Source organism: Ursus americanus, chromosome 14 (assembly GCF_024610735.1).
Source record: "Ursus americanus isolate L20-20 chromosome 14, mUrsAme1.1.p, whole genome shotgun sequence".
Classification (NCBI taxonomy): domain Eukaryota; kingdom Metazoa; phylum Chordata; class Mammalia; order Carnivora; family Ursidae; genus Ursus; species Ursus americanus.
In genome coordinates, this window is record NC_142140.1 from 36,583,219 (window position 1) to 36,610,943 (window position 27,725).

Genomic DNA, 27,725 nt, shown 5'->3' on the forward strand with positions numbered 1-27,725 from the left:
AGAGCCCATGGAAAGAAAGCATAAGAATTCAGAAAGCGTGGCCTGTCTTCTTGAGGTGATTTGTTTTAGAGACAAACCACACTGTGCAGCCTGGGGCGAGGCGGCAGGGCAGGTAGAGAAGAGCACCCACTTGCAGTCCCTCTAAGAACAGAAATGGGGTGGGGGATAGGATCAGAAAAACAGATCAACCTTTCAGTCCTCCCCCACAAAAACGAAATAAGAAGGCAAAAAGAAACAGAAAAAGCGGGACAAATGGAAAGCATAAAGATGAGAAAAACAACTCCAAAAATTCTATCAGAAATCACGTCAGTGTTAATGACCCAAATTTGCCAATTATAACAGTTTTAGATTAGATATTTTTAAAAATCAGGGTGTATGCTGGTTACAAGAGCCACATCTAAAATGTAGAAATACAGGAAAGTTTAATGTAAAAGGATGGAAAAAGATTCACGGGGCAAATAATAACCAAAGGATAGTTACATTGACTTCTGATAAAATGGGCTTTCAAACGGAAAGCATTACCAAGGATAAAAAGGATTCACCTAATAATTATAAAAGGTTTATTTCATCAGGAAGATAAATTATAAAACTCAAAATATGTAAAACAAACAGATAGAAAGCAGCAGAGAAAGTGAAAACATTGCCCTCGAGTGGGAGTTCAGTGCTTTCCATTGCTAGATGAGTAGCCAGAAGACCAATGAAACAGAGATGATTTGAGTACACAAAGTATATTTCTCACAAGTGTATTTGTTTCCTATTGCTGTGAAAACAAATTACCACAAGCTTAGTGGCTTCAAACAACACAAATGTATTCTCTTTGACGCTGGAAGTCAGAAGTCTAAAATCAAGTTGTTGGCAGGCCAGTGTTCTCTGGAGGCTCTAGGGGATAAAATGTTTCCTCTCCTTTTCTAATTTCTAGAAGCTACCTGTATGCCTTGGCTCACGGCTCCTTCCTCTCTGTTCAAAATGCAGCACTCCCTTGGGGCGCCTGGGTGGCTCAGTCATTAAGCGTCTGCCTTCAGCTCAGGTCACGATCCCAGGCTCCTGGGATCGAGTCCCGCATCGGGCTCCCCGCTCAGCGGGAAGCCTGCTTCTCCCTCTCCCACTCCCCCTGCTTGTGTTCCCTCTCTCACTGTCTCTCTCTGTCAAATAAATAAATAAAATCTTAAAAAAAAAAAAAAAGTGGCAGCACTCCCATTCTATCTGTCATCCCATCTCCTTTCTCCTTTACCTTGCCTGCCTCTTATAAAGACCCTTGCAATTACATTTAGTGCTCAGTTTAATCCAGGATCCATCTCCCAAGTTTAAGATCCTTAACTTAATCATATCTACAAAGTCTCTTTTGCCATATAGGGTAATATTCACAGGTTCTGTGGATTAGGACTTGGATAAGCTATTAGCTAACACAACAAGATGGATATAAACAGGCAAATATTCTGCAGTTAGAAAATACATGTTCTTCTCTGATTCTTGTAGAACAATCACAAAAACTGATCATGTACTTAGCCATGAAACAAATTTCAACCAGTTTGAAAGTTGGGTATTTTACAGACGTATTTCTGACCATAACACAGCTATGATAAGCACCTAATCTTGAAAAGGTAAAAGTTAAAAACCCAAACACTCAGGAAATACAAGTCTCCAAATGTTTGGGTTTCTCTTTTTAAAAAGGAAAAATTATAATAGAAATTTAATGACCTGAGACTAAACAATAGCAATAATGAAAATAACATATCAAAACAGTGGGGACAAAAAGCTAAAGCTGTACTTTGGAAGGAAAGTTACAGGTCTTAATGTGTCTGTTTAGAAAAGCAGCTTAAAGTCAATGAACTAGGGGTGCCTGGGTGGCTCAGTCAGTTAAGCATCTGCCTTCAGCTCAGGTCATGATCGCAGGGTCCAGGGATTCACCCCACATCAGGCTCTCTGCTCAGCAGCGAGTCTGCTTCTCCTGCTCCCTCTGTGATCTCTCTCACTCTTACTCTCTCTCAAATGAATTAAAGAAAAAAAGTCAATGAACTAATAAGCATCCAACATAAGTAAATAATGAGAGAATAAAAGCAAAGACATTAGAAGTAAAGGTAAAAAGAAAGCCAAGAGCAGAAATGAATTTGTTAGAAAAGAAACCTATGGTAGAAAAGATCAATAAAGTCAAAGCTTTTCTGTTAAAACTATTAATAGAGTAGGCAAATTATCAAGAAAGAAACAGAAGGCACAAATAAAACATATTAGGGGAAAGAGGGAGCATACAGATTAAAAAGAATGTATGAACAGCTTTACGCAAACAAATTTGAACATTTAGATGAAATGGGCAAATTCCTAGAATGTGATAAATGCCTAGAACTGATTCAAGAATAGAAAGACTGATTAGTCTTATCACCATTAAAGAAATTAAATTATTACAAATCTTTCCCCATAGAAAACACCAGACCAAACATTCAAGGAACAGAATTATATACAAACTCCTGCAGAGAATAGAAAAAGAGCTCCCTAGTTCATTCTGTAAAAATGATAGAACCTAGATACCCAAACTCAATGAAAAGAAGCACACTGTATCTAGCAGCATATATAAAAGATAATGCATGATGACACAGTTGGGTTACTCCAGGAATACTAGGTCACTTCAGCATTCGGAAAAGTGAAAGTATCATTCACTATGTTAACACTTAGTAAAGCTGTATCATTGGCTCAGCAGATGCATTTGATCAATGCTTCAATTCCCATTCATGATGAAAACTTAACAAATTAGAAATAGAAGGGGATCTTTCCTAACTTGATAAAGAGCACTTGTTTTTAGTGGAGAAATATGTGCAGCATTCCCTTTACCATAAGTGAAAATGCCACCTCTTTTGGTCAAAGTACTAGCCAGCCGATACTGACAATGAGGGAGTAAGAATCAGAAAAGAAGATCTATAAGAATTGCAGTTGAAAGATTGTTTTTTGAGTTTTTTTACTCAAAAGACTGTACAGGTCTTTATTGGAATTAATAAGAATAATAAGGTGCTAGATATAAGATCATTATACAAAAATCTGTTTCATTTCTGGAATCAGCCACAAAAAGAAAATACAATTTTTTAAAAGGTACACTTTACAATAGCAACAAAACATATCTAGATATAAATCCAACTAAATATGTGCAAGCTCTTTATGGAGAAGATCAGCAGTAGTAGGGTCAGAGAAGACGAGTTTCAGATCCTCTCTTTGCTTCTGGCTCCGTGCTGAGATCCACATCCTCTCAACTCTCCAGAGACTGGTGCCTGTCCATCTCTTAACACTGTAACTAAGTACTTACTAAATGATTGTCGCTCCTAGCCCAGGAGCAGTAGCGATTTTGATTATACAGATCCATCAAGAAAAACTTAAATTATGGTCCTTATACACTGTTGAAAATTTTAGGGAAATGAAGAGTGTATTTTGTTTTTCTGTAAAAATGATTGCATTTTGTTTTGGTGTTTTTATGATTAGCTTTTACCTAAAAATTCTCTCAATAAGGGAAGAAATCATTCTTAAGGGTTGCTGTAGATCAGTGGAGCAAAATCACAGAGACTTAAAGCAAAACCTGATTTACCAGTATCAGCCCAACATCAGTATACATTTATGCTGCCCTAAAGTACGTGCTGCTGCTTTAGTTCTGAGATCTGTGTATGGCTACTTGCTCTTTTCTTGGCCAAACACGTGTAGCACGGAGTCCCTGAAGAAGGCCCCGTTTAAAAAGAGAAACTATTTTGTAACTTTTAAAAAACAGTATAACATTTTTTTGTGTGTAACACTTTATCCTGTTTCTATGTAACATTTCTCTAAGTAAATATACAATTCTATTAAGCACAACTAACAGCATCTTTAATGAGGGCGGAAAACTCTTCTTTTAAATAAGTATTTTCAAACATACAAAGCTTACTCTGGAAGGTTGTTAAAAGAGCTTTAAAGTATGGTTCTTTTTTCTCCTTATAAATACCTTTTTTGTCTTTTTTTTTTTTTTTTTTTTAGCTGCACGTTATGAAGAAGGAGAGTCAGAAGCAGAGAGCATTACTTCATTTATGGATGTTTCAAATCCTTTTTATCAGCTTTATGACACAGTTAGGAGTTGTCGGAATAACCAAGGGCAGCTAATAGCTGAACCTTTTTTCCATTTGCCTTCAAAGAAAAAATACCCTGATTATTATCAGCAAATTAAAATGCCCATATCCCTACAACAGATCAGGTAAGATGCCTTCTACATTACTCAGTAGAAATCCATTTTCTTGTGGTTGAGCCTGCACATCTATTTCCTTGCTAAAATGTATAAGATATTAAAGGTTAAAGTATTTTCACATGTCTAGAGTATGTCTTGAATATCACTTGTATATAAAAAGTAAGAAATAAATTTGATTAAATACAAATGATATTCTCTGTACTGTAATAGAGTCGAGGCAAATAAACAAAAGCTATTCCAGCTGGGCATTTGTGTGTCAGATTATAGACTATAGAGAGTCATGCAGCTCAAAACTGACTGTTCATTTTCATACAACTGAGCAAAGCACAAAAATCTTTCTGCTTATGCTTTTTATTGATATTTTAATTACAACAGTTTAACTCTTTAAACTTTGTATCTAAAGTTGAGCCCCCAGAATAAGCATAGGCAGCTCTCAGAGAATCCATTAGCTGGAACAGTGCCTGAAAGATGGTTCATCTCGGTTTCCCTTTTCTGTTTAAAACAGTCATCTGGGGCGCCTGGCTAGCTCAGTCGGTAAAGCATGCAACTCTTGGTCTCGGGGTCATGAGTTAAAGCCCACATTGGGCATGGAGCCTACTTTAAATGAATAAATAAAGGAAGGGAGGGAGGGAGGGTGGAAGGAAGGCAGGCAGGCAGGCAGGCAGCAGGCTGGCTACTTTAAATAAATTATCAGTCAATCAACCATTGGGAATTCAGACAGAATACTGAAACCACCGCATCATCATTAAAAATAATAGGAAATAAGTAATATCGTAACTCTCACAGTGCAGGTTAAGTTCTGTATACCCAGATACAGGCAACAAGGTAAAAATATATCCTAACTGGGCAAAATCAGAGTAAGCTGGTATTTATCAGGACAGATAACTAACCTTTCAAATAGTAGGAATTAAAATGCTTATACTTGCTGGATTCTATGAAATAAGATTGCTAACAGCATATGTTTCATGGTTTTGCATTTATAACTTCTATTTTCATCATTTGATCAGTAAAATTTATGGTGTTTTTACTTAATGCAAACTTTGGAGGTTTTGTGCCCAAATAAGATATAGAAAGTCAGTTTATTTGATCCTCTTAAAATATCATGGAAATTAAAGCTGCTATTCATTAAGAAAATAGCCTGGAAATTTGTCTTTTATACTCTTTGCCTTGGAAAAAATAGTGACAGTCTTATAGATGTTGAGAGGTTCCCTTTTAACTCAACCATTTTTTTAAAATATTTTATTTATTTATTTATTTATTTATTTGAAGGGAGACAGTGAGAGAGGGAACACAATCAGGGGGAGTGGGAGAGGAAGAAGCAGACTTCCCGCGGAGGAGGGAGCCCGATGCACGGCTCCATCCCAGGACTCTGGAATCATGACCTGAGCCGAAGGCAGATGCCTAACGACTGAGCCACCCAGGCGCCCCATTAACTCAACAGTTTTTGTCCTTAGTTTCTTTTCTCCCTCAGTCTTTTTTAATTTAGTCTAAATAATGAGTTTAGTGTAAGGGAAGACATATTCTTAGCCAGCTTAATCACCTGCCTACAACCTTCTTCTAAGTTAGAATTTTCTAATAGAAACTTTGCTTGGTTAAGTCAGTAATTCTGCACCTTTCTCCCTTTTTAAATTTACTTCTTGACAGTTGTCTGGCACACAGGTAGGGGAGTGTGAGGAATAGAGAAGTGGCTGAGGCCTAGCCGGTAGCACGCTAGAGTTCTGAAGTGTCAGCTTTCAGCATGGCTTATCTACCTCCTTTCCCAGGACACCTGGCCTGTGGTGCCTGACAGGAGCTGGACGACCTTCCATTGTCTCTACATCAGAGCAACATGGAAATCTACAGCAGTGCTGCCCAATAGAACTTCCTATGATGGTGGAAACGTTTCCTCTGCCTCGTCCACTATGGTGGCCACTAGTCACATGTGACTGTTGAGCACTTGAAACGTGGCTGGTGTAAAGAAGGAAGTAGATTTTAAATTTTATTTCAATTTAAATAGCCACATGTGGCTAGTGGCTAATGCATTATACAGCACAGTCCTAGGAAGATTTGTTGGCAGAAGGATGATAGTTCAGTGTCATCAAAAGCAACAAAAATAGGGGTGCCTGGGTGGTGCAATCGGTTAAGCATCTGACTCTTGATTTTGGCTCAGGTTGTGATCTCAGGGTCCTGGGATCGAGCCCCACCTCGGGCTCCACGCTCAGCAAGGAGTCTGCTTAGGACTTTCTGTCTCTCTGTCCCTACCCCCCATGCACACATGCTCTCTCGCTCTCTTTCTCTAAAATTAAAAAAAAAAAAAGAAAAATGAAAGAGTGGGCAGGAGCTAGACAGTGTGGCTCCATATGCCACCTTCCACTGTGCTGGGGCTTATCATCCCCATCTTTTATTTCCCATTGTGCCTATCCTGCCCCCCTCCAACCTTGACGAGCATCGATCTGATAAATATGTGCAGATTTATTATAGATTGTCATTTATAAGTTTGAGTTCCACGTCTGTTCTTGGTGGATATTGAGAATACTCAGCACATTACTCTTAGACTTAGCAGAAATAAGTCTGAGGCTGTAATTTAAATTCTGGGTGCGAGCCACGTAGGCTGGTACTGAGAGCTGAGTTTGTGCGTAGTTGTTTGCTTCACTCCCGAGATGTTCTCAGACATTCGTATCTTTTTAAGCAGTGCATGGAATCTGCATATGGTGTGCAAGTGCTTTAGTCAAAAGATTTAAAAGTCCATCCTATGTGCCTACAGAGTTAGGGCAAACTGTGACTTTTCACTTTGTGTAAAATCTATGAGGGATGTGGGGCATCTGGGTGGCTCAGTTGGTTAGGCATCCGACTCTTGATTTCAGCTCAGATCATGATCTCAGGATTGTGGGATCGAACCCTGCCTCGGGCTCCCCACTCAGCAGGGAGTCTGCTTGAGAGTCTCTCTCGCCCTCTGCCCTTCTCCCCCTGCATACACTCCCGTGCACTCTGTCTCTCTCTCAAACAAATAAATACATCTTTTTAAAAAAACTGTAGGGATGCCTGTGTGGCTCAGTCAGTTAAGCATCTGACACTTTGGTTTCGGCTCAGTCGTGATCTCAGGGTCTTGGGATCTAGCCCGTCGGGCTCTGTGCTCAGTGCAGAGGCTGCTTGAGATTCTCTCTCATCCTGCCCCTCCTGCTCATGCTCTGTCCTCTCTCTCTCTCTCTCTCTCTCAAATAATAAATAAATCTTTAAAATGTATAAGGGACTTTATGAGAGTTGTTATTAGCAGTAGCCATAGTGTCTGAAAGATACCAGAATTCTTAAGACTTTTAAGTAAAATAAGTAATGTCAATTTTAAGCCATCATAATTAGTCACAAGTGTTTGTATTAGAAGAAAAGTAGTGAGTGGGCTCTGACGTATCTGCCTCTCATTTACCGTCTTACGACCTCTTTGTTGTGTGTGTGTGTGTGTATATGTATACATATATGTGTGCATATATATGTACACACATATAGATCCCCTTTCATGGTGTTGTGAGTGCATTCTCTTTTCATTAACGTTCATGAACTGGAATGGCCTCTTATTTTCAGAAGTGGCTAGATCACCATGGTTCATTAAGGTATCTTAAAACCTCCCTGATTTTTTTTCTCTTAGTCGGGTTTGCATGTTAACCACTAACAGAAGTTTTCCATTAGGGTTTTTTGCTAATATATTTGCTTTGTAATCGACCACCTTGGCACCTACGTCCTCTTATTACTTCTTATATGTTTTGTTCTTCTGGATTTTCAGGTAGGCTGTCATACTGCCTAAATACAATGGTGCTTTTGCCCCCTTTCTATCTTGAAGGTGCCCCTTCTAGCTCTCTCATCAGTATCACCAGTAGAGGTCAGCTAGTGCTTGTTAGGACTTTTGTACTGGACTTTCAGTAAGGGTGTTTCATCATTTTCATAATGGTAAATTGTAGCCATGTGTTTGTCTTTCACAGGACAAAGCTAAAGAACCAAGAATATGAAACTCTAGATCATTTGGAGGGTGATCTGAATTTAATGTTTGAAAATGCCAAACGCTATAATGTTCCCAGTTCAGCCATCTACAAGCGGGTTCTGAAATTGCAGCAGGTCATGCAGGTATGAGTCCTTGGACTTGCTCAGCTGTGGTATGTATAATTGAAATAATTTTACAAACTTTGAGTGTGTACTTTTGAGATGCGTGATTTTTCCCAGCATTATCGCATCATTTATTTCAACCACAAGTACTGCTGAGTACTTTTTTTAGAGTTGTCAGGACCATGTAGAGTAGAAATAATAATTTAGCCTGGGGTGGGGCGCCTGGGTGGCGCAGCGGTTAAGCGTCTGCCTTCGGCTCAGGGCGTGATCCCGGCGTTCTGGGATCGAGCCCCACATCAGGCTCCTCCGCTAGGAGCCTGCTTCTTCCTCTCCCACTCCCCCTGCTTCTGTTCCCTCTCTCGCTGGCTGTCTCTCTCTCTGTCAAATAAATAAACAAAATCTTTAAAATAATAATAATAATAATAATTTAGCCTGGGTTAGCTTTGTGAGTGGAAGGAGCAGGGATTTGTGCCTGCGGAGTAATTTTAGGGTCCTCAGGAAGTTTCCCTCCAGTCATAGACAATACTCTATCACTTAGATTTTATTTCTTAGGCTCTAAACTTTGTGTCTGTTAAGGTAGGATTGGTCCTAGGAGAAAGAACGTCTTAAAGCTAATTAATCATTGTACAATGTTCAAGAATTTATCAGATCCTTTCTGAGAGCATGTCTTAGTGGGCATGGGAAGTCATGGGTGATCTAGGGGTTTTGAAGAAAGGCATAGATATGAAATACAAATTGTGTCTCAGTTTTGGGTAGAATCTTTCTGGAAAGAGAAACTCAGAGCAAGGAAGCAACGAAAGCAATTTTAGCTCCCCTGGAGAATCTTCATTCTGTGTGGTCGATCCTGGCATCGATGCTGCACATTTCACGTATTTCCTTTCAGCACTGTGCGTGCGTTCCCTAAGTCTGCGATGGTTGGACTTTCAGCTGTTTGGCAGAAGGTCTTTAAAAATGCATGTGTTGAAAGTAGATCTTCTTTCACCTCTCACGTTAAACTTTCTTCTTAGCCCCACTGTCGCTGAAGAAGTCCAGGGTACCAAAGACTGTCTTCGAGTTATGTAAAAATGGCAGGACACCCCTACGACTTGCCTCAGCGCTTTTAACAAGACTGTGCCTTTGTAGTCTTGCAGTTGAGCTAGTGTATTGATTGTCAACCCTCTGGATCCAGTTTTTAACCTACTTTTCTGTAGGTCATGTAGGCTTTTGTTAAACTGGGTTATTGAAAAATATGTTTACTGACTCTTTAATTTTGTGCATCTTGCATATGGTTGTCTTTTTCTAAGAAAATCTGATACGTCTAGCTGTTTAATATTCATATATTCTGGGAGCATTCAGCAGGGTGAGCTTGACTCCCAGGGTCTGCTTTGTTTCAGGCAAAGAAGAAGGAGCTTGCCAGGAGGGACGACATTGAGGATGGAGACAGCATGATTTCTTCAGCCACCTCAGATGCTGGTAGCGCCAAAAGAAAAAGGTACATATTCTTCTCATAGATGGAGACACCTCTGTTTCTATTATTTTGTTTTTGATAAGTGCAGGAAAATGTGTTTTTAAGCTGTCAGGTATGAATTCTCTTACAAGCTGTGATTATGTGCTAACAGATCTTCTATTAGAATTCATTCGTGACTCATGATCAGCACTGCTGTTGGTGCAAGTCCCATAATGGCTGTAGACCGCACGGATAAAAGTGACAACTGCTTACGTGGCTCGGCCAAGTATGTTACTCTGTTGGCTGTCTGGGCCATTTTGCTTTAATGTGGCATTTCAGGAGTGCCACTTAAATCTAATTTAGGTAATTTCTACGTGGTGAATTGCAAAAAAATTCAGTACTATCACTGCAGTGAAGTAAATCGCTGATACTCTTACATCTTTGTTTTTCCTTATTAATCTGATCTTTGTTTGCCATTTTAAGGATGTCATATTGTAAACTACGAAGTCATAACTTCTTGTAGTTCATAAAATACTAAGCTGGATGTTTGGTTTTTCTCTTTCTAATTTTTCTCCCAACTGCCCTCACCCTTCCTTTCTCTCATGGGTTCTATGGAAGGGCACCTCACTGTAAGACTCTGAAGCTGGACTCCTGTAAAGAATCCTGCAAGAACGTCTCTTTTGTCTACGCCTCCCACACACAGTTTCCCTGGCTCGATCTTTGTGGAACATCATATTCTCCCTCAGCCTTAACTGTCTCACCATCTTTGTAGCGGCGGTCGCTCCAGGGAAGACACCTTAAACAAGAAATAAGCTAATCACTAATAGCGGGGGCAGATCCAGAGTTGAACGAAGAAGTCACTAGTAACTGTTGACACTGTTTTGTTCACGCATTAATAGATCCACTGAGACCAGAGGATTTTAAAAAGTGGTTTACAAAAGAGAAGCTGTCCTATCTTTTCCTCTTATAAATAGCATTTGGGAAAATTCTTTTAGCTTTGAGAGTAACTGCTGTGCTATGCCATGGTAACTAAATTGATTGGTGTACCCTGAGATGTGAGTCTCCTCCATTACTGGCCTATGAATTTCATCCTTCCAAGTTCTTAATTCCTTGTTATACCAGGGGCAACGGAGGAAAAATGTGAAAGCAGATCAGAGACATCAAATCAAGGACATCTTTGAGTGTAATTATGTACTCTACTACAGCATCACCTGTGTTTTCCAGATCAGTCACCCATCAAAGATAAAAACTTCTAAGGCAAAGAAGGTAATGGAGGCAAAAGTGGTGGTACAGTTAGTGCCAACACTGAATGGAAACAGAGATCTGAAACTAGTTGAGTGTTACAGCAGTTCTGAGGAAGCATTAGTCCAGGCCAGATCCTTAAAAATGACCTCTCTGTCTCTGTGGCTTGTAGTTGGTGGGACAACCCAAGTAAATCACTGGGAAGTTATTACTCTAAAACCTCCCGCAGAAAGAAAACTAAGCATTATGTTGTTGAAATCATAAAATCCTACTTCAGATAAAACGTCTCTGTGAACAGGTTTCCTAGGAGGTGTTTTGAATAATAAAATGAAAAACACAAATAAGAACAAATTTAAATCATAGCTAGAGCAATAAAAGAACGTACCTGCTTTGAAATACAGGCGTGAGTGGACATTATTAAGAGGTTAGAGGTCGAAAGAAGCAAGTCCTATACTTTGAACTGTGTGGCAAAGAAAGAAGCGTTAACGAGCCTTTTAGAAGGTAGCTCATTATGTTAAGAGGTTTTGCTAATGAGAAATAGACTTTTCCGGAATTCAGGCAAATACAGCTGCCTAGTAGGTTAAGTTCAGCTTGTCCAGTGAAGTCAGGGCCAGGTTTTCCAAGTACCACTTGACTCCTAAATACGGTGTTTGATTCTATCTTTGCCTTATTTTTTTTTAATATCAAAGAGTGTGAAAAAAATTGATGTATGTTCTCTTCATTCCGGGAGTGCATTCTTCTCCCCCACCCCTTTGCCCAAAAGTCTACCTGCTGTCTTCCATGTTAAAATGTTCCAAGTATTCTTAATATCTTTTATCCTTTGGATTGAATAATCCTTTTTTTCCTCAACCGTATTTGGTTTATACATGACCCTCCGATGTTGCTTGTGTTGTTTCTCTTCACGTGTAATGTTTGTTTCTGCTTTCCCAGGAACACTCTTGACAGTGAGATGTTGGGTCTCAGGAGGCTCTCCAGGTGTGCAGTCCTTTTTTATGCCTAAACGTATTTTTAAAAGTATAACTTCTGTGGCATGGTCAGTACTGATTAGGCGACAAGTGAAGTCTTAAGCATGTGAAATAAGTTTTTATTTGGGTGCCAGTTTGTTTTATGAATAAAGAAAGCAGTAGAGTTTAGAAGTACGGTTGGTAGAATAAATTCAGAATTAGCTCGCCTCGGTATGTTCTGAAGCGTTGATTTGTCACTAGCTTTGCTGGCGGCCACAAGCCCTCTCACCAGTCATGGTGCTTGTGCAGCAGAAGGTAGAGGCTGAGACTGGGACGGCATCGCCAGCGTCCAGAAGCCGGTGGACACTGATGCCCTTTCAGGAATGTCTTTTACACATTGGGGGGTGGTGGAAGGATCAAAACCAGTGTTGACAATCCGAGTGATGTCAGCCTGAGTTGGCACCTGTGCATCGGGTTAGCGCTTTTTGAGCATGAATACATTTCATCAGTCTCTGATCTTGCCCATGTTTTATTTCTTTGAGAGCATCCATTCTTCTGCATGTCACTTATGATTTTAAAAACAGCCTATGTTGCCATGTTATAGTCTTAGTCATCATCGTGTGGTGCTTTTATTTTCACCTTAGCCTTCTGGCGTTCATGGAGTGTCAATTGCTTGCAGAACACCAGACTCCCCTCTTACAGGCCGTAAAGGAAAATGTTTAGGCATCACCTCCTACGTGCCAGGAACTTACTGGCCAGGAAGAAAGGCAGGTTGAAAACAAGTGAAATCATGTGGGAGCAATATCATAGAACAATTGCACAAGGTATACAGTTGTGTAGTTTGGTGGAACTACATGCATGACTGCAAAGAGCTCTAGGAAATACGATTTCCCGATCATTCTTTTCTGTCCAAGTTAGATGCTCTAAAGTTATCTGCATGTTGCTCCCAAATGCAGTCTACTCTGCAAAATTACTGTGTTACCATTATCTTCTTCCTAATATTTTCCTTAAGAAAAATTTTCTTAGATCATAAATTTAAGAAAAAGACTATGGCTTATATTTCTCTTACATCGTTCATAGTGTATGTGGCACTAACTCTGGGTAGTAGTAGAAATAGAAATGTGGGGCATCTGGAATAGTATTATAACCCCAAGCTCTAGAACCTAACTGCCCAAGTTCAAATCCTGGTTATTCTAATTAGCTCTGGGATCTCAGCCTCACCTCAATTTCCTCATCTGAAAAGTGAGTCAATAACTATACCTTCGTAAGATCATCGTGAGGACCTGAGTGGTTGATGTGTTTAAAGCCCTTAAAACTGGGCTTAGATGCAGTTAGTACTCAATAAATGCAACCCTGATTATTTTCTGGAAGTAGTTCCTGTTGACATCAAGACTCGGCAGATTTCATTTTGTTTTTAGTCCGATGTTACTAGTCTGGGAAACTCATTAGAAAAGTTTTATTTATTAAAAGGTTCTACTTATTAAAAGGTTTTTATTCCTTGAAGACTTGAAGATGCAATGAATGTAGCAAGCCTTGTAAAGGAGAGAACCTTTGGGTTTACTTAGCTTAACAGCAGACACCACTGAAACTCTAGGACCAGGGAGTTAAATGCTGGGAGACCTGGGAGCCTATGAACAGGGTAGAGAGGCCCATGGTAAGTGCCGGCTTTTGGGAAAGGGAAGGACATTATAAAAGCGTGGTGATTATCAGCTGGTTCAGGTCTTAGTTCTGATTGCTCACTTTATGACCTTAGGTATTTACTTGACCCCTGTAATCCTCCAGTTTCCCAGCTGCAAAGTTGGGATAATAAGTGTACCTGGTTCTTAGAGCTTGAGGATTAAATGAGATCACACATATAGTGCTTTACTAGCACAGCCCCTGGCACGTGGTAGAAGTGTTAGCTGTAACCATAAATGGGAATTGTGTGTGTATATATGCAAATGTGAATACATACAATAATAAAAGCTTCAGAGGAGGTATAATGTTAAGGACATTTGAAAACTTAGCCTCAGAGCATGAGGGTGAGGACTAACACTGTGGCATGAAAAATTGAAAGGAAAGATCAGATCCAGAAGTGCTCTGGAGGTTTCTCTAGAACTTGGTGATAAACTAAGAGAAGCAGAGCTTGGAGTCAGCAGGGTAGTGGTAGTGCTGGCCCTGGAAAATCAGATTCAGAACAGAGGCTCCTTTAGCTTCTAATCTTTGTGCAAGTTAGGAAAAGCAACTATTTCTCAAGACATTTCCATTTGTTGGAAAATTGCTGTAATATAATGATTTTGTTAGCACAGAACCCTTCATGGCCCATCTCCTGTAAGATTCTAGAACTGCATGTTTATTATAACAATGTCTGTTATCTGAATTGGTGTCCCCTTAAGTGTGGCACCCGTCACAATAATAAACAGCCCTGGTTTTGAACTCCCTTAACATATATTTTACTTCAGTATGTTTAAAGGTGTTGATTAAAAAAAGAAGGATGAGTATGCCAGTTACAAGGTCGGAGATTAATGCACCTTTCCCAAAATGGGGAAGAGAAACAAACTATTTACAGTTACTGGTCTGAGAGAGGAGGATAGGTAAGATACATAGAGGGGTTCTATGAAGAATCTGAAAAGCAAATCACATTGAAAACAGTAGGGGAATATGGTTTCTGTCTTTTTGTAATGTAGAGTTTATCTCCTTTCAGAAAGTATTTGAAGTTGCTTTCAGAAGTCACGGATATAATAAAGTTCATCATCCATATTGGAAAAAGATAAAGCAAATAGGCCAAACCACCCAAGCTAATACAGTTATTATAGAAGAATATGAAATTTAACTCAGTTTTTCTGATAGCCAGATTAAAACTAATGGGCCAGTAGTTCTCAGTGTCAAAGGCAATGTAAGGATCAGAAAGATGTCAACAAAATAACAAAATTGGGTATTTTCAGAGAAGGTTGTAAGTGACTCTAACAACAAAAGTTTTGCTTGCCTTTGAGGATCAAAACCAGAGAACACATTACTCTTAAACAGTGAATGATACAAATTGGTAACAAAAGTTCTAAAACAGTACATTTCAGTTATTAGAACAGTCTCTTAAGTAAATTCAGATTTACATTTTTTTTTAAAGATTTTATTTATTTATTTGAGAGAGAGAGAACACAATCAGGGGGAACGGCAGAGGGAAAAGCAGACGCTCCGCTGAGTAGGGAACCCAATGCGGGGCTCAGTCCCAGGACCTCGGAATCATGACATGAGCTGAAGGTAGACACTTAACCAATCGAGCCACCCAGGCGCCCCCAGATTCCACATTTTGGTTATGTCCCATTCAAAGCTGCTTGGTGTCAGAGCTATCCCACTCTCCATTCTTTTACTTCGTTGGCATTTTCCCTAAAATTCAGTAAAAAAAAGAAAAAAAACCTTTCCTTCCTCTTTAAAAAACTCATAAAAATCTGCCCTAGACCCACTGTCAGATTTGAGTTTTTGTGGCTTCATACAGAAAAGTCCAGTGATGATTGGGGGTGATATCGTGGAAGGAGGAAGGGAAGAGAGCTTACCTGGACCAAGAAAGAAGCCTTGAATTGTTCTGCGTGATATTCCTGGAATGAGGAGCGATTTCATTTTGAGTTGATTATTGGAGAGATTTTTTAAGCTCATGGGTTCAGAATGGGATTTCTGAGTCTACATTTTGAAGTTTGACCCCCATAAGTGAGATCTAAAGAAAACATAACTATCTTTAGTAGTTTGAAGCGTAGATTTCTGTGATATCAAATTCAGATTCCGAAATTTTTCTTTAGAGGCTTCCTGAAGGTTAATGTCACCTGCGTTGTAATCTCTACCCACATGTGGAGCTCTGTGGTTTGGAGCTCTGTCCCAGGTTCCTCTTCCATTATCCATTTGCTGAGTCCTGGACTGAGAGGACTGTTGCTCTCACATCATTGCACCCAGATGCCTCTTTGGGGAAATAGTTCCCACTGAATGAAACTTGTCCTAACATATCTAACAATTACTTTCTTGACATAGAGACGCAGGAATACTAAGAGGAGAAAATGGCAGAAATGATCCCAGAGCCACTCAAGATTACCCAAGGGAAATGAGCAGTCTGAGTGAAGGCACAGGAAACGGAGGTCCTTCTTCCTCCTAACTGACCACTTCTAGGCTGTTTTAGCTCCATGATGCTTGGAAGATAAGCATTTCTGACACATTTTAAAAGCTTGACTTAAAGATAGATATTTATTTTCTCATCTGTTAATTGTTCTTTATTGGGGTTTTGTTTCCTTTTTTGAAAAAGCATATCTTGAACTTTGGAGAGAAAGTTATCCGTCCTTTGGCCTCTTTATGATCCAGCAGTAGAGCGAGTCATGGACTAGGAGACCCATTTTGTAGGAGACCCATTCAGCCACATAGTTTGCTTCAGAAATGGACTTCCTTCCATTTATAAGACAGGAAACAGATAAAATACTTCTCTCTAAGTACTGCATTATATGACCTTATAAATGTTTATTGAATAGAAATTAAGTCATAAATCATTTCTTTTTATTACCTACCTGAATGTTCATCTGGAGACTGCTGGCTTGAGTCTGGCTAGAATTAATCATTGTCCTGAAAACATACAAATAATGGGCCAGAAATCATGCTGGAAGACCGTCTCTTCTAATAATTCACTGGACAACACACCTTGGGCAAGTCATTTGCCTCTGTGAGCCAGTTTCCTCAACAAATAGAGGATACAGCCTGTCTGTTCTTTTGGGCTCCTTTTTAACTTGTGTTCTAATCTGTGGTCCCTTGACTTTGTTCCACACCACGCACATCTGTTGCTTAGCATCACATCTCACTGGGAGAATCTGGAGAACAAGACAAGGACCCACATTCAAGGATGAAAATTTATTCAAGAGCTCAGGTGAACCACAGAGCATTTATTCCTTAAGCTAGGTTGGGATGTTGGAATAATGCCCATGGAGCTGGAGGAAGCAGGGACTGACCTTGACAAGATAAATGCAGGAGAGACTTGGGCCCACGATAGAGACTCCAGTCTTGCAGATAGCCTCCCTTCGTTTCCTGGTCACCAGGAGATGGAGGTGTTCGGAGTGGTTGTCTTAAGAGATGGCACATTCTCTTTGAGTGTGTTTGGTTTTATTGTTTTGAAATGAGGACTGTTAGTAACAGCAGGGAATCAGTAATTTTATTCCATTTTTGCTGTGTTCTTAAAAGCAAAAAAACATATTTCAACTGATAACAGAATTTCATTTTCTTTGGGTGTTAGAGAAGATTTTTTTTCAAGCGTTGCATTTCATAAATATTCTAAACAGGTTTGTCTGGTGTTCATTGGCTGCTCCTGCCAGAGTCACTATGTTTTAACTTTTTGGAAATTCTATATCTGCTTATAGCTGCCAGCATGTTTACTGTGTTTGTGGCATATGTAATCAGTAAATTGTAATCATTATGAAGCACCTTCCCACAAGATTAATTTTTCATTTCATGTTCATCCCTGTATGAAGAAAACTGAACCTCTTCTCATTTCTCCCCTTTTCTACCCCCCCAACAGTAAAAAGAACATAAGAAAGCAGCGAATGAAAATCTTATTCAATGTTGTTCTTGAAGCTCGTGAGCCAGGTTCAGGCAGAAGACTTTGTGATCTGTTTATGGTTAAACCATCCAAAAAGGACTATCCTGACTATTATAAAATCATATTGGAGCCAATGGACTTGAAAATAATTGAACATAACATCCGCAATGACAAGTACGCAGGGGAAGAGGGAATGATAGAAGACATGAAGCTGATGTTCCGGAACGCGAGGCACTACAACGAGGAGGGCTCCCAGGTAAGGATGTATGGGAATCCTGCAGTGGGCACGTTTGCTTTGGGGTGCTGGTAGCATAATGCATTTTGAGAGACTGGATCTAGAGGCCTCCTTTAGGTTACTCTTCTCAATGACTAGCTTAATGCTTTGTCTTTTCTTAATGGTTAAAATGGCAGTCCATTGCAAAAGTTAGAAGTTCATACTCTCTGTAAGCTGACATCCTGGATTTGAATCCTGCTCTGCCAGTCCCCATGTGAGTGACTTACCTTCTTCCGAGCCTCTTTCTCCCCATCTGTGCCCTTGAGATACTGATAGTACTTGCATCAGGGCTGTTGTAGGATTTAAACAAGAGAGCATACGCAGAGCACGTAGCACCCAAATGAAAGCCAGTGACAGTAAAGTCTTTGCTCATTGTTACTACCCGCTATAGCCATACTTTTCCAGGGATAGTCCACAGAATGCCATGATTATATAAGAATCTGGATGTTCTCAAAAAGGCACCTCTAAGTACATATACATGTATGTGAGATGATACAGCATTTGTCTTTCTCTGTCTGACTTATTTCAACTGGCATAATGCCCTTACGGTCCATCCGTATTGTCACAAATGGCAAGATTTCATTCTTTTTTTATGGCTAAATAATATTCTTCTGTGTGTGTGTGTGTGTGTGTGTGTGTGTGTGTGTGTGTGTATTTTCTTTATCCATTCATCTATCGATGGACACTTAGGTTGCTTCCATATCTTATTTATGGTAAATAATGCTGCGGTGAACATGGATGAGGGTGCATATACCTTTTCGAGCTTCCTTTATCTACTTTAAATCTCCAAGAAATAAAATAACTTTAAAATCATGTATTTCCTTTCTTGCTATTACACAATAAAGTAGGCACTGAGGGTACTTGTGATCAAACTCTCTATCATAGGGGGATGCAGCTATAGGGGCCATTAGGTGAGTAACCTTGTTCTTGGCTACATATTATCATCCTTCGCTTAGTCTTCAGGGAGAGATCCTAAGCAGGGATTGTTGCTCTCCACAGATCAGAGGCCAGATTGTGAATTCAGACTGATATTAAATCCCATTTAACAGTATTTGAGGTATTGCTGCCCAACTATCATATACTTTTTAATTTTTATTTACCATTGAGCTAAGTCTGCTACCTTGAGGGTCCAGTGGAAGAGAGATTTATGAAGAAAGCAACACATGTAATTATGTATGTGTTCAGAACTTCTGCAAAAATTTGCACCGATTCTGCTGCAGTAGTTCTCAAACTTTAGCATGCACGTCTGCACATTAGAATCACCTGGAAAGCTTAAACAACAAACCATTTGAGGCTGAGGCCCACCCCACAAAGATGCGATTTGGTTGCTCTCTAGTGATCTCAGGCTTTATGTCTTTAGTTCCCAACTGTGCTAACCTGTGTTTTTAAACTTCTTTATAGATGTGTGTTCTACTTCAAGAGAACGTTTTTTAGAAAATAATTTTAAATGTATTTATGGAATATAGGTATACAATGACGCGCACATCCTGGAGAAGTTACTCAAGGATAAAAGGAAAGAGCTGGGCCCGCTGCCTGATGATGACGATGTGGCTTCTCCCAAACTCAAGCTGAGTAAGGCGGCCTCATGCTTGTTCCTCAGTCTAGGCTGTCAGGGGTAGATTACCGATTCACTGAAGTGATGTCTAGTTAAGTGGTGAATATGTTTGAATTCATACTCTAGCAGGCAGTTGCTTTCCTCCTCTCAAGCACTCTCTGTATTTTAAATACTGTGGAAAGCATGTGGGGAATAGATTATAAAGTCAGAGGTTTTGTTAACTCTGTAAATGCTATGGACATTTTATAAATATTAAGTAGTAAGAATAGGTATTTTTTCCCTATATTATGCCTTCAAGAGTGTAGTGGCAGATTTGGTTTTTTGTATGTCTGTTTGCTGAGTACTAGAATTAAAAGTGAATCCTAGCAGCAGATGCTAGACAAAATTTGAGAAGTTAGAGGTGCTCAGCCACAGTACTGTAAGTTAACTCCCTTGTCTTTTGAGAGTGGTCTGTGCATGGTGATTTTATTAGAACTATGAGGAGAGAAAAGACAACAAAAGCAGTTAATAGCATTGAGCTAAACAAGAGGTTTCTGCCTTACTTAAAATATGTGAATAAAATAAATACCAAGCAAATTAAAGTGGTGTTGTCATATATTCTCTGGAACTGTATTTAGTGAAAGGGGGAAAACAAACAGACCCTGCTTTTTTAATATGAATTGACTATAAACTGAATATTATAATAGTTTTGGGTATGATTTATTGCAAAGTCATGATTCCTTCTTATTAAGGCATTTGTCTTTTCTTGGAATTGTAAAACCATGCAGAAGTTTTGCAGAAATGTAAATGTTTTATTCTACTTTTTAGGGACACAGTGCCTTTTAAAAATAGAATTAATTCCAGGGGGCACCTGACTGGCTCAGTCAGTGGAGCATGCAACTCTTGAGCTCGGGGCTGTGAGTTCAAGCCTCACGTGGGGTATAGAGATTACTTTAAAAAAATAAATTTAAGGGGCACCTGGGTGGTTCATTCGGTTGAGCATCTGACTCTTGGTTACAGCTCAGGTCATGATCTTAGGGTCCTGCATTCAAGCTTCACTGGGCTCTGTGCTTAGCGGGTACTGGTTAGGGGTTGGTGTCTGCTTGAGATCCTCTCCCTCTGCCCCTCCGCCCACTTGCATATGGTTTCTCTCTAAAATAAATCTTTTTTAAAAAATTAAAAAAATAAAAAGAGTTTACAAAAACAGAAGTGATTTCATAATTTGAGTTAGGAAATGATAGATAATTAACAGTAACTAACTATGTATAAATACACATATATTTTTTAAAGTTCAGGGAAAGGAAATTTTAATGTGTAATGTTGATTTCCTTTTCATTTCTCTATTTTGTATTATGAAAAGTTTCAAACATATATGAAGAATGGTACAACAAAGCCCTGTATGTACCAGTTACTCAGCATTTCTCAAGATTGTGCCATACTTACTTCCTGTATCCACTTTTCTCTCTCTCTTTTTTTTTTGTTCTAAACTACTTTAAAGGACATTCAGTCATGTCATTTCATTTCTACATAGTTCAGTGTGCACCTCTCAATATGCAGGTATTTTCTTAAATAACCATGGAATCATTATTACACCTGACAAAATTAGCAGTTTCTTGGTTTCATCTAATACCTGACAAATTTTCAAATTTTACTGCTTGTCTCACGAATGTATTTTTACAGTTGGTTTCTTCAAATCAGGACCTAATTAAGTTCTGTATATTATATTTGATTCTTATGCCCTCCATTCATAGTCTCGAACAGGCCCTCCTTTTTATTTTTTATTTTTTTAAGATTTTATTTATTTATTTGACAGACAGCCAGCGTAAGAGGGAACACAAGCAGAGGGAGTGGGAGAGGGAGAAGCAGGCTCCCAGCAGAGCAGGGAGTCTGACGCAGAGCTCGATCCCAGGACCCTGGGATCACGCCCTGGGCCGAAGGCAGATGCTTAACGACTGAGCCACCCAGGACTGAGCCACCCAGGTGCCCCCGGCCCCTCCTTTTTTAATCCTCATGCCATTGACTCTTCAGAAACCAGATCACTTTCTTGTACAGTTTCAGATTTTGGATTAATCAGTTCACTTCCTTGTGATACCAACTAACTTTTCTCTTTATTCTTCTCATTTCTTAAAAAATGGAAGTTTAGGGGCACCTGGGTGGTACAGCGGTTAAGCGTCTGCCTTCAGCTCAGGGCGTGATCCCGGCGTTATGGGATCGAGCCCCACATCAGGCTCCTCTGCTATGAGCCTGCTTCTTCTTCTCCCACTCCCCCTGCTTGTGTTCCTTCTCTCGCTGGCTGTCTCTGTCTCTGTCGAATAAATAAATAAAATCTTTAAAAAAAAAAAAAAATGGAAGTTTACTCCAGAGGCTTGACTAGATTCATTATCAGCCCGGCAAGGATGCTTGCTTCATAACGTAGTAGGTTTTCTACACGTAACGTTGCATCACACCTTGGAGCAATGTCTGGTTGAGGTAGAATCTAAATAAGGCCTCCATACCACACTTGATTGATATTTCTTTTAATCTGTAAATCCCCCTCCCCTCTTTCTTTTTTTTCTTTTGCAGTTTATTTGTTGAAGGAATTAGGGCTGTACTGTAGCTTCCCACAGTCTGGGCTTTGCTAATTGTGTCCTTTTGCTATAGTTTACATGTTCTGGTATCCTTGGTATTTCCTCTAAATTGGTAGTTGGAGCAAGAGGCTTGATCAGATTTTAATTAGATTTGATCCTCATCCCCTCCTTTTGGCACAAAAACCAGCTTCAGAGGTGGTGAATGATCTTCCGTTGGGTGGCCCTGTAATAGCTGTCGTTTCTCCCACATGGTAACAGCTATTGATGCTGACTCCATTAATTCATTAAAGAGGTATAAAACAACAATAGTCTGATTTTATCATTCCTTGCTCATTTATCAACTGGAATACTTCTTTTTTTTTTTTTTAAGATTTTATTCATTTATTCGACAGAGATAGAGACAGCTAGCGAGAGAGGGAACACAAGCAGGGGGAGTGGGAGAGGAAGAGGCAGGCTCATAGCAGAGGAGCCTGATGTGGGGCTTGATCCCATAACGCCGGGATCACGCCCTGAGCCAAAGGCACGGTTAACCGCTGTGCCACCCAGGCGCCCCCAACTGGAATACTTCTATATGGAGAAACTTTGCCTCATCCAATATTTGGTTACCCAGTAGTACAATTTTTGCTTGTTTGTCTTGTTTTGTTTTGGATTTTTTGAAGGGATAAAAGATAGATTCCTCCCCCACTTTGTTTTCCAGTTTCCAAAACAATGCATTGGTTTACCAGTATCCTCCACCATTTACCCAGTTCATTTGTTCGTTTTTATATGTCATTAAGAACTACTAAATTTAGACGTGTTGCTGAGTTTTAACTCATTGCAGTTATTGTCCTTATTGATGCTCCTGTTGTCCCAGGCTGGCCGCTGTGTTCTACTGACGTGACCACGTAAGAAGGCCTTGTGACAGATTCTTTACTGTCTGGTGTTTAGGATACACGATGCTCATCTTGTGCCAACTGCGAGTCAGCCATTTGCTAAGGAGCTACTGGTGTTAGCATTTAAAATCTGTATTTCAGAATTATGGTCGGGGCGCCTGGGTGGCACAGCGGTTAAGCGTCTGCCTTTGGCTCAGGGCGTGATCCCGGCGTTGTGGGATCGAGCCCCACATCAGGCTCCTCTGTTATGAGCCTGCTTCTTCCTCTCCCACTCTCCCTGCTTGTGTTCCCTCTCTCGCTGGCTGTCTTTATCTTTGTCAAATAAATAAATAAAAATCTTAAAAAAAAAAAAAAAAGAATTATGGTCAATATAGTCAAACTATGTAGGGTTATACTGCTACTTTATTGGTCATTTTTTCCAGGATTTTCAGTGGACAGAATTAGGAAATTTGGTGCGTGTTTGTATTATATTTAAAGATAAAATACATCATAAGTTCATAATGATGCTCTTGACTGAGATTTATGGCTACAAGATTTTTATCCAGTGTTCTGTTCTAACATCTGTATCTCTTTTTCTCCTGCAATAAAAATCTCAGTTCTTGGGGCATCTGGGTGGTTCAGTTAGTTAAGCGTCTGCCTTTGGCTCAGGTCGTGATCTCAGGGTCCTGGGATTGAGCCCCTCGTTAGGCTCCCTGCTCAGCAGGGAGTGTGTTTCTCCCTCTCCCTCTGCCCCTCCCTCCACTCATGCTCTCCCTCTCGCTCTCTCTCTCTAATCAATAAGTAAAATCTTTAAAAAATATCTCCGTTCTCAAGGATGCTACAGGTGATGGAATTAGAATGTCACATAGCTATTCATTTGCTTTATTCTACCTTATTCACAACTATCTCAACATGATAGTACTTATTACTCTCTCACTAAAAATATGATTACTGAAAGCAGTTTCAATTTGTTTCCAGTTTTTTCTTTGTCCATAAGATATACTTCACTAGAGACGTGCTAATTAAATTGTTTTACAAATCATTGGGAGTACTCCCATTTCTTATGATTATGCTTTACCAACTGTATACAAATTTGGGTTAATTTATTTCATTTTATTCATTTAACATTAAATCTCTTCCTTTAGGTAGGAAGAGTGGAATTTCTCCTAAAAAATCAAAATACATGACTCCAATGCAGCAGAAACTGAATGAAGTCTATGAAGCTGTAAAGAACTATACTGATAAGAGGGGTCGCCGCCTCAGTGCCATATTTCTGAGGCTTCCCTCTAGGTCTGAGCTGCCTGACTACTATCTGACCATTAAAAAGCCCATGGACATGGAAAAAATTCGAAGTCACATGATGGCCAACAAATACCAAGATATAGACTCCATGGTCGAGGACTTCGTCATGATGTTTAACAATGCCTGTACATACAATGAGCCTGAGTCTTTGATCTACAAAGATGCCCTTGTCCTGCACAAGGTCCTGCTTGAAACCCGGAGAGACCTAGAGGGAGATGAGGACTCTCATGTCCCAAATGTGACCTTGCTGATTCAAGAACTTATTCACAATCTTTTTGTGTCGGTCATGAGTCATCAAGATGATGAAGGAAGATGCTACAGTGATTCCTTAGCAGAAATTCCTGCTGTGGATCCCAACTTCCCAAACAAACCTCCTCTTACTTTTGACATAATTAGAAAGAATGTTGAAAATAATCGCTACCGGCGGCTCGATTTATTTCAAGAGCATATGTTTGAAGTCTTGGAAAGGGCAAGAAGGATGAATCGGTAGGTTTTCAAAGCAATTTCTTTTTGAGAAGGTGTGATATTTAATGCAAAACAGAAGAAAATTCTGCTTTGATACACTTTTTCAGCTTCGGTACATGGTTACAGTTGGTGGGGTGCTGTTTTGAGTTCTTCTTTGCCACAACTTCTAGAGAGGAAGCATATGCTGTGGGGGAGAGCAGGCGCACTACTGAATCATCTAGGTCAGGGCCAGGGAGAAGGAATACAGGATAAATTTGCTGTTGAAAAGCATAAACTCTTAAAATATAGCCTTTTATAGAACATGTTTTTTCAAGGATAAAATGCTTATAATTAGGAATAGTAATGTGATTTTTTTTTAAAGTTTGAGTTCAATCCAAGCATGCTTTGAATAAATTAAAATAGCTCTTAAATTATTGCTCTGAGGTTAGCCAATTTAAATTGGGTCACCATTTCTAGTACCTAAAAAGGCTTCTTTTTTTTTTTTTAATCTCAGATTTCTCACTTTTAAGTGCCTTTTTCAGATATTAAATGTACTAAAAGAAGCAATCAAATTTAAATTTCCATCAAACTTGAATTCCCTTTTAATTTTGATCTGTGTTATACCTTCGCCATGCAAGAATGGTATAATTAACTCTTAAAACAATTTCAGTTCATCAGTTAAACAGTGTGTCTTCTGTGTGCTCTTAGAGTCACTTGGGGGAACATAAAAATTTAAAGTTACAGACGCTACCTTCCTGGAACTTCGAGTCTACCATGCTGAAAGGGGACTTTTAGGCAGTGGGTGTAGAGTAATTCCAGCTGGGGAATCTGGTGCGGCCTGCCTTTGACTCTGGATCTTGAAAGAGAAATTAGTGGTAATGTTTGCTATTCCTATTAAGCACCTGCTCTTTCTAAAGCACCATACAAAACACTTTATCTAGATAATCTCTAACCCTTATAATAGCCATTCAATGTGATAATTTCCCACTTTGCATTTGAAGAAGTGCACGGACAGAGGTAAGTTGCCTAAAGTCACACAACTAGTAAGTGGAGTGACTCATCTTATTCCCCACTGCAGAGCCAGTCACTGAGACACCAGTCACGGAGCCCAGCCGTAGGTGATCAGGCTTGTGCCCTGTGCTCTAAGAGCTCAAAGTCTGACAGTCGGGTTAAGACCTATGCTTAGGGAAAAATAATTCCAGGCATGAGACAATATATAACAACTTGGTAATATAGTAAAGATGATGGAGTAGGAGCTCTGTGCTAGAGTTCTGAGAAGACCTGAGGCATCAGGGGAGAATGGGAGAATGGGTGGGATGTAGATAAGGCAAGTGGTTTAAGTGAAGGCATGACGTTAGGAAGTGAATGTGGTGTGTCCAAGAGACAGGTGGGGTTGGGGTCAGATTGGAGAGCCGCTCAGGGGACACATTTAGGAAGTGGTCCTTAGTGTTCAACAGTGGAGATGGAAATGAGAAAGATGGGGAGACATCTTGCAGTCAAAATGTTACATTCTTTATTTTCACTTATATTCAACAAATGTTAATTGAGTGGCTACCAGTTATAAGCATGTTCTAGATACTTGGGATACACCAGTGGGCAAGACATACAAATCCTCTTTCATGGAGCTTAGACTTCATTTTTGTTCTCAGTTTTCTTAAATAGTCCTTAAGTCTAAAGTCACTCCTCTCCTCCACCTCTGCCTGCCTCCGTGACATCTTGGGGCTAGTTCTGTGAGTCTTCCAAAAGTGCATTTGTCTCTTAGATCATTAGCAACTTTGTTTATCTTATATAGGTGATGTGTCTGTTTTAAGAATTAAGCAGATTTGTATCTCTAGGAAATGAGCTCTTTTCATTCTCCCACTGTTGACATGATTGATATTTGCTTTTGAGGCCTGGAAGGTAGAGTCTTGGGTGCATTTATTTACATGAGGCAGTGATGAATTTCACTCTTGAGCCCAGAGCCTTGCAAAACTAAGGGAAGCCATTTTTTATCTTTGTGATTGAAGGTCGTATTATGACTGCTTACGGTACTTAAGCATAACCCCATGTTGCTGAAGTGGGGATGCATCAGTTTAGTGAATGATAAGCCATCGTTTTATCTGTTGTGCCAGTAATGAAGATAGATATCTCAGAAATACTAAGTTCATGAATTTAATGAAGTCTATATGTACTAGATTTCTATGTTGATCTCCAGTGGTGTTCAAGCTTCTTCATACTCACCCCTACCCACCACTGCCATTCAACATCACCTAGGACCTCACACCCGGAAATAGAAGGAGTCTGAAAAGTGAGGCATAGAGAGGTTCACTCAGGGGACAGTGGTTTGTCCGTCAGCAGTATTCAGTAACAGCACAGCAGTGACTCATGCCAGTTAGCTGCTGGCTTTCCTAACCTGCTGGCACTGTTCCTGAGCTCAGTTCTCTGACTGCCTTATGGGAAGGGGGACCCTCGGGAAGACAAGGACAAGGGAAGCACTGAGAGCTTCCTGTACTTTAATTATTTCATTCTACTGAATGTCGCCTTATAAAGATTACTCATCAGCCAAGGGGAATAAGAGTTATTTTCTTTTTCCATTTTGAGTTTTTGTTCTTGTGCATGCAGGCAGCACTGAGCTCTCTCTTAGATTAATAAGTTCTTCATATTACTTTGTTTAATAAAACAGGAAAGATAAGTCAGATTTTTAATGGCTGTGTGCAGAACTTGCATTAAAAAACAACATCACCTAATGGAGTTACAAATCTGCCCTTCCAGTGTAACAGGGATTACCGAAAGTGCGTTTTCACTTTTAATTTTATACTTAAAATTGTAAGCTGTTATAAAATGAATTTTAATATCAAGTGAACAGTCTTAAAACGTCTGTTCAGAAAACAGGCAACAAGGGGCACCTGGGTGGCTTAGTCGTTAGGTGTCTACCTTCAGCTCAGGGCATGATCCCAGGGTTCTGGGATCGAGCCCCACATCGGGCTCCTCTGCTGGGAGCCTGCTTCTTCCTCTCCCACTCCCCCTGCTTGTGTTCCCTCTCTCACTGGCTGTCTTTCTTTCTGTCAAATAAATAAATAAAATCTTTAAAAAAACAAAACAAAACAGGCATCAAAATAATATTATAGGAGTTTCTTTCCTTGACCAGTTTTATTTTTATTGCTTTCCTTCAAGTATTAGCATTTCTGTAACCTGAAAAGATTTTTAAAACCTTTCCAGAAACATTTAGTTTGTTATTGGCAGTGTTTTTGGATTGTTTCCCAGTTCACCTTTGCTGATGGGGAGAAGCATTCTGGAGGCTTCACTGAAATGTGACACTCTGGTGGTGGGTATCAGCAGGCGGCTGACTGGACTTGCTACGCC

At 39.8% G+C, this 27,725-nt stretch overlaps 1 protein-coding gene across 28 annotated transcripts in view; it reads left to right on the forward strand.

Annotated features, from left to right (window-relative positions):
- PBRM1 (polybromo 1) overlaps positions 1 to 27,725 on the forward strand; it is a 116,044-nt gene that overhangs the window by 38,679 nt on the left and 49,640 nt on the right. For 15 of the 28 annotated variants that reach the window (XM_045807307.2, XM_045807305.2, XM_045807300.2 and 12 more), the window contains 7 exons: positions 3,985 to 4,198; positions 8,140 to 8,281; positions 9,634 to 9,731; positions 11,859 to 11,903; positions 17,391 to 17,667; positions 19,152 to 19,257; positions 23,783 to 24,425. In XM_045807307.2, coding sequence (XP_045663263.1) covers positions 3,985 to 4,198; positions 8,140 to 8,281; positions 9,634 to 9,731; positions 11,859 to 11,903; positions 17,391 to 17,667; positions 19,152 to 19,257; positions 23,783 to 24,425 — 1,525 coding nt within the window. The remainder of the gene's footprint in view (positions 1 to 3,984; positions 4,199 to 8,139; positions 8,282 to 9,633; positions 9,732 to 11,858; positions 11,904 to 17,390; positions 17,668 to 19,151; positions 19,258 to 23,782; positions 24,426 to 27,725) is intronic. The other 13 variants (XM_087866984.1, XM_087866990.1, XM_087866992.1 and 10 more) reach the window with 1 other exon arrangement.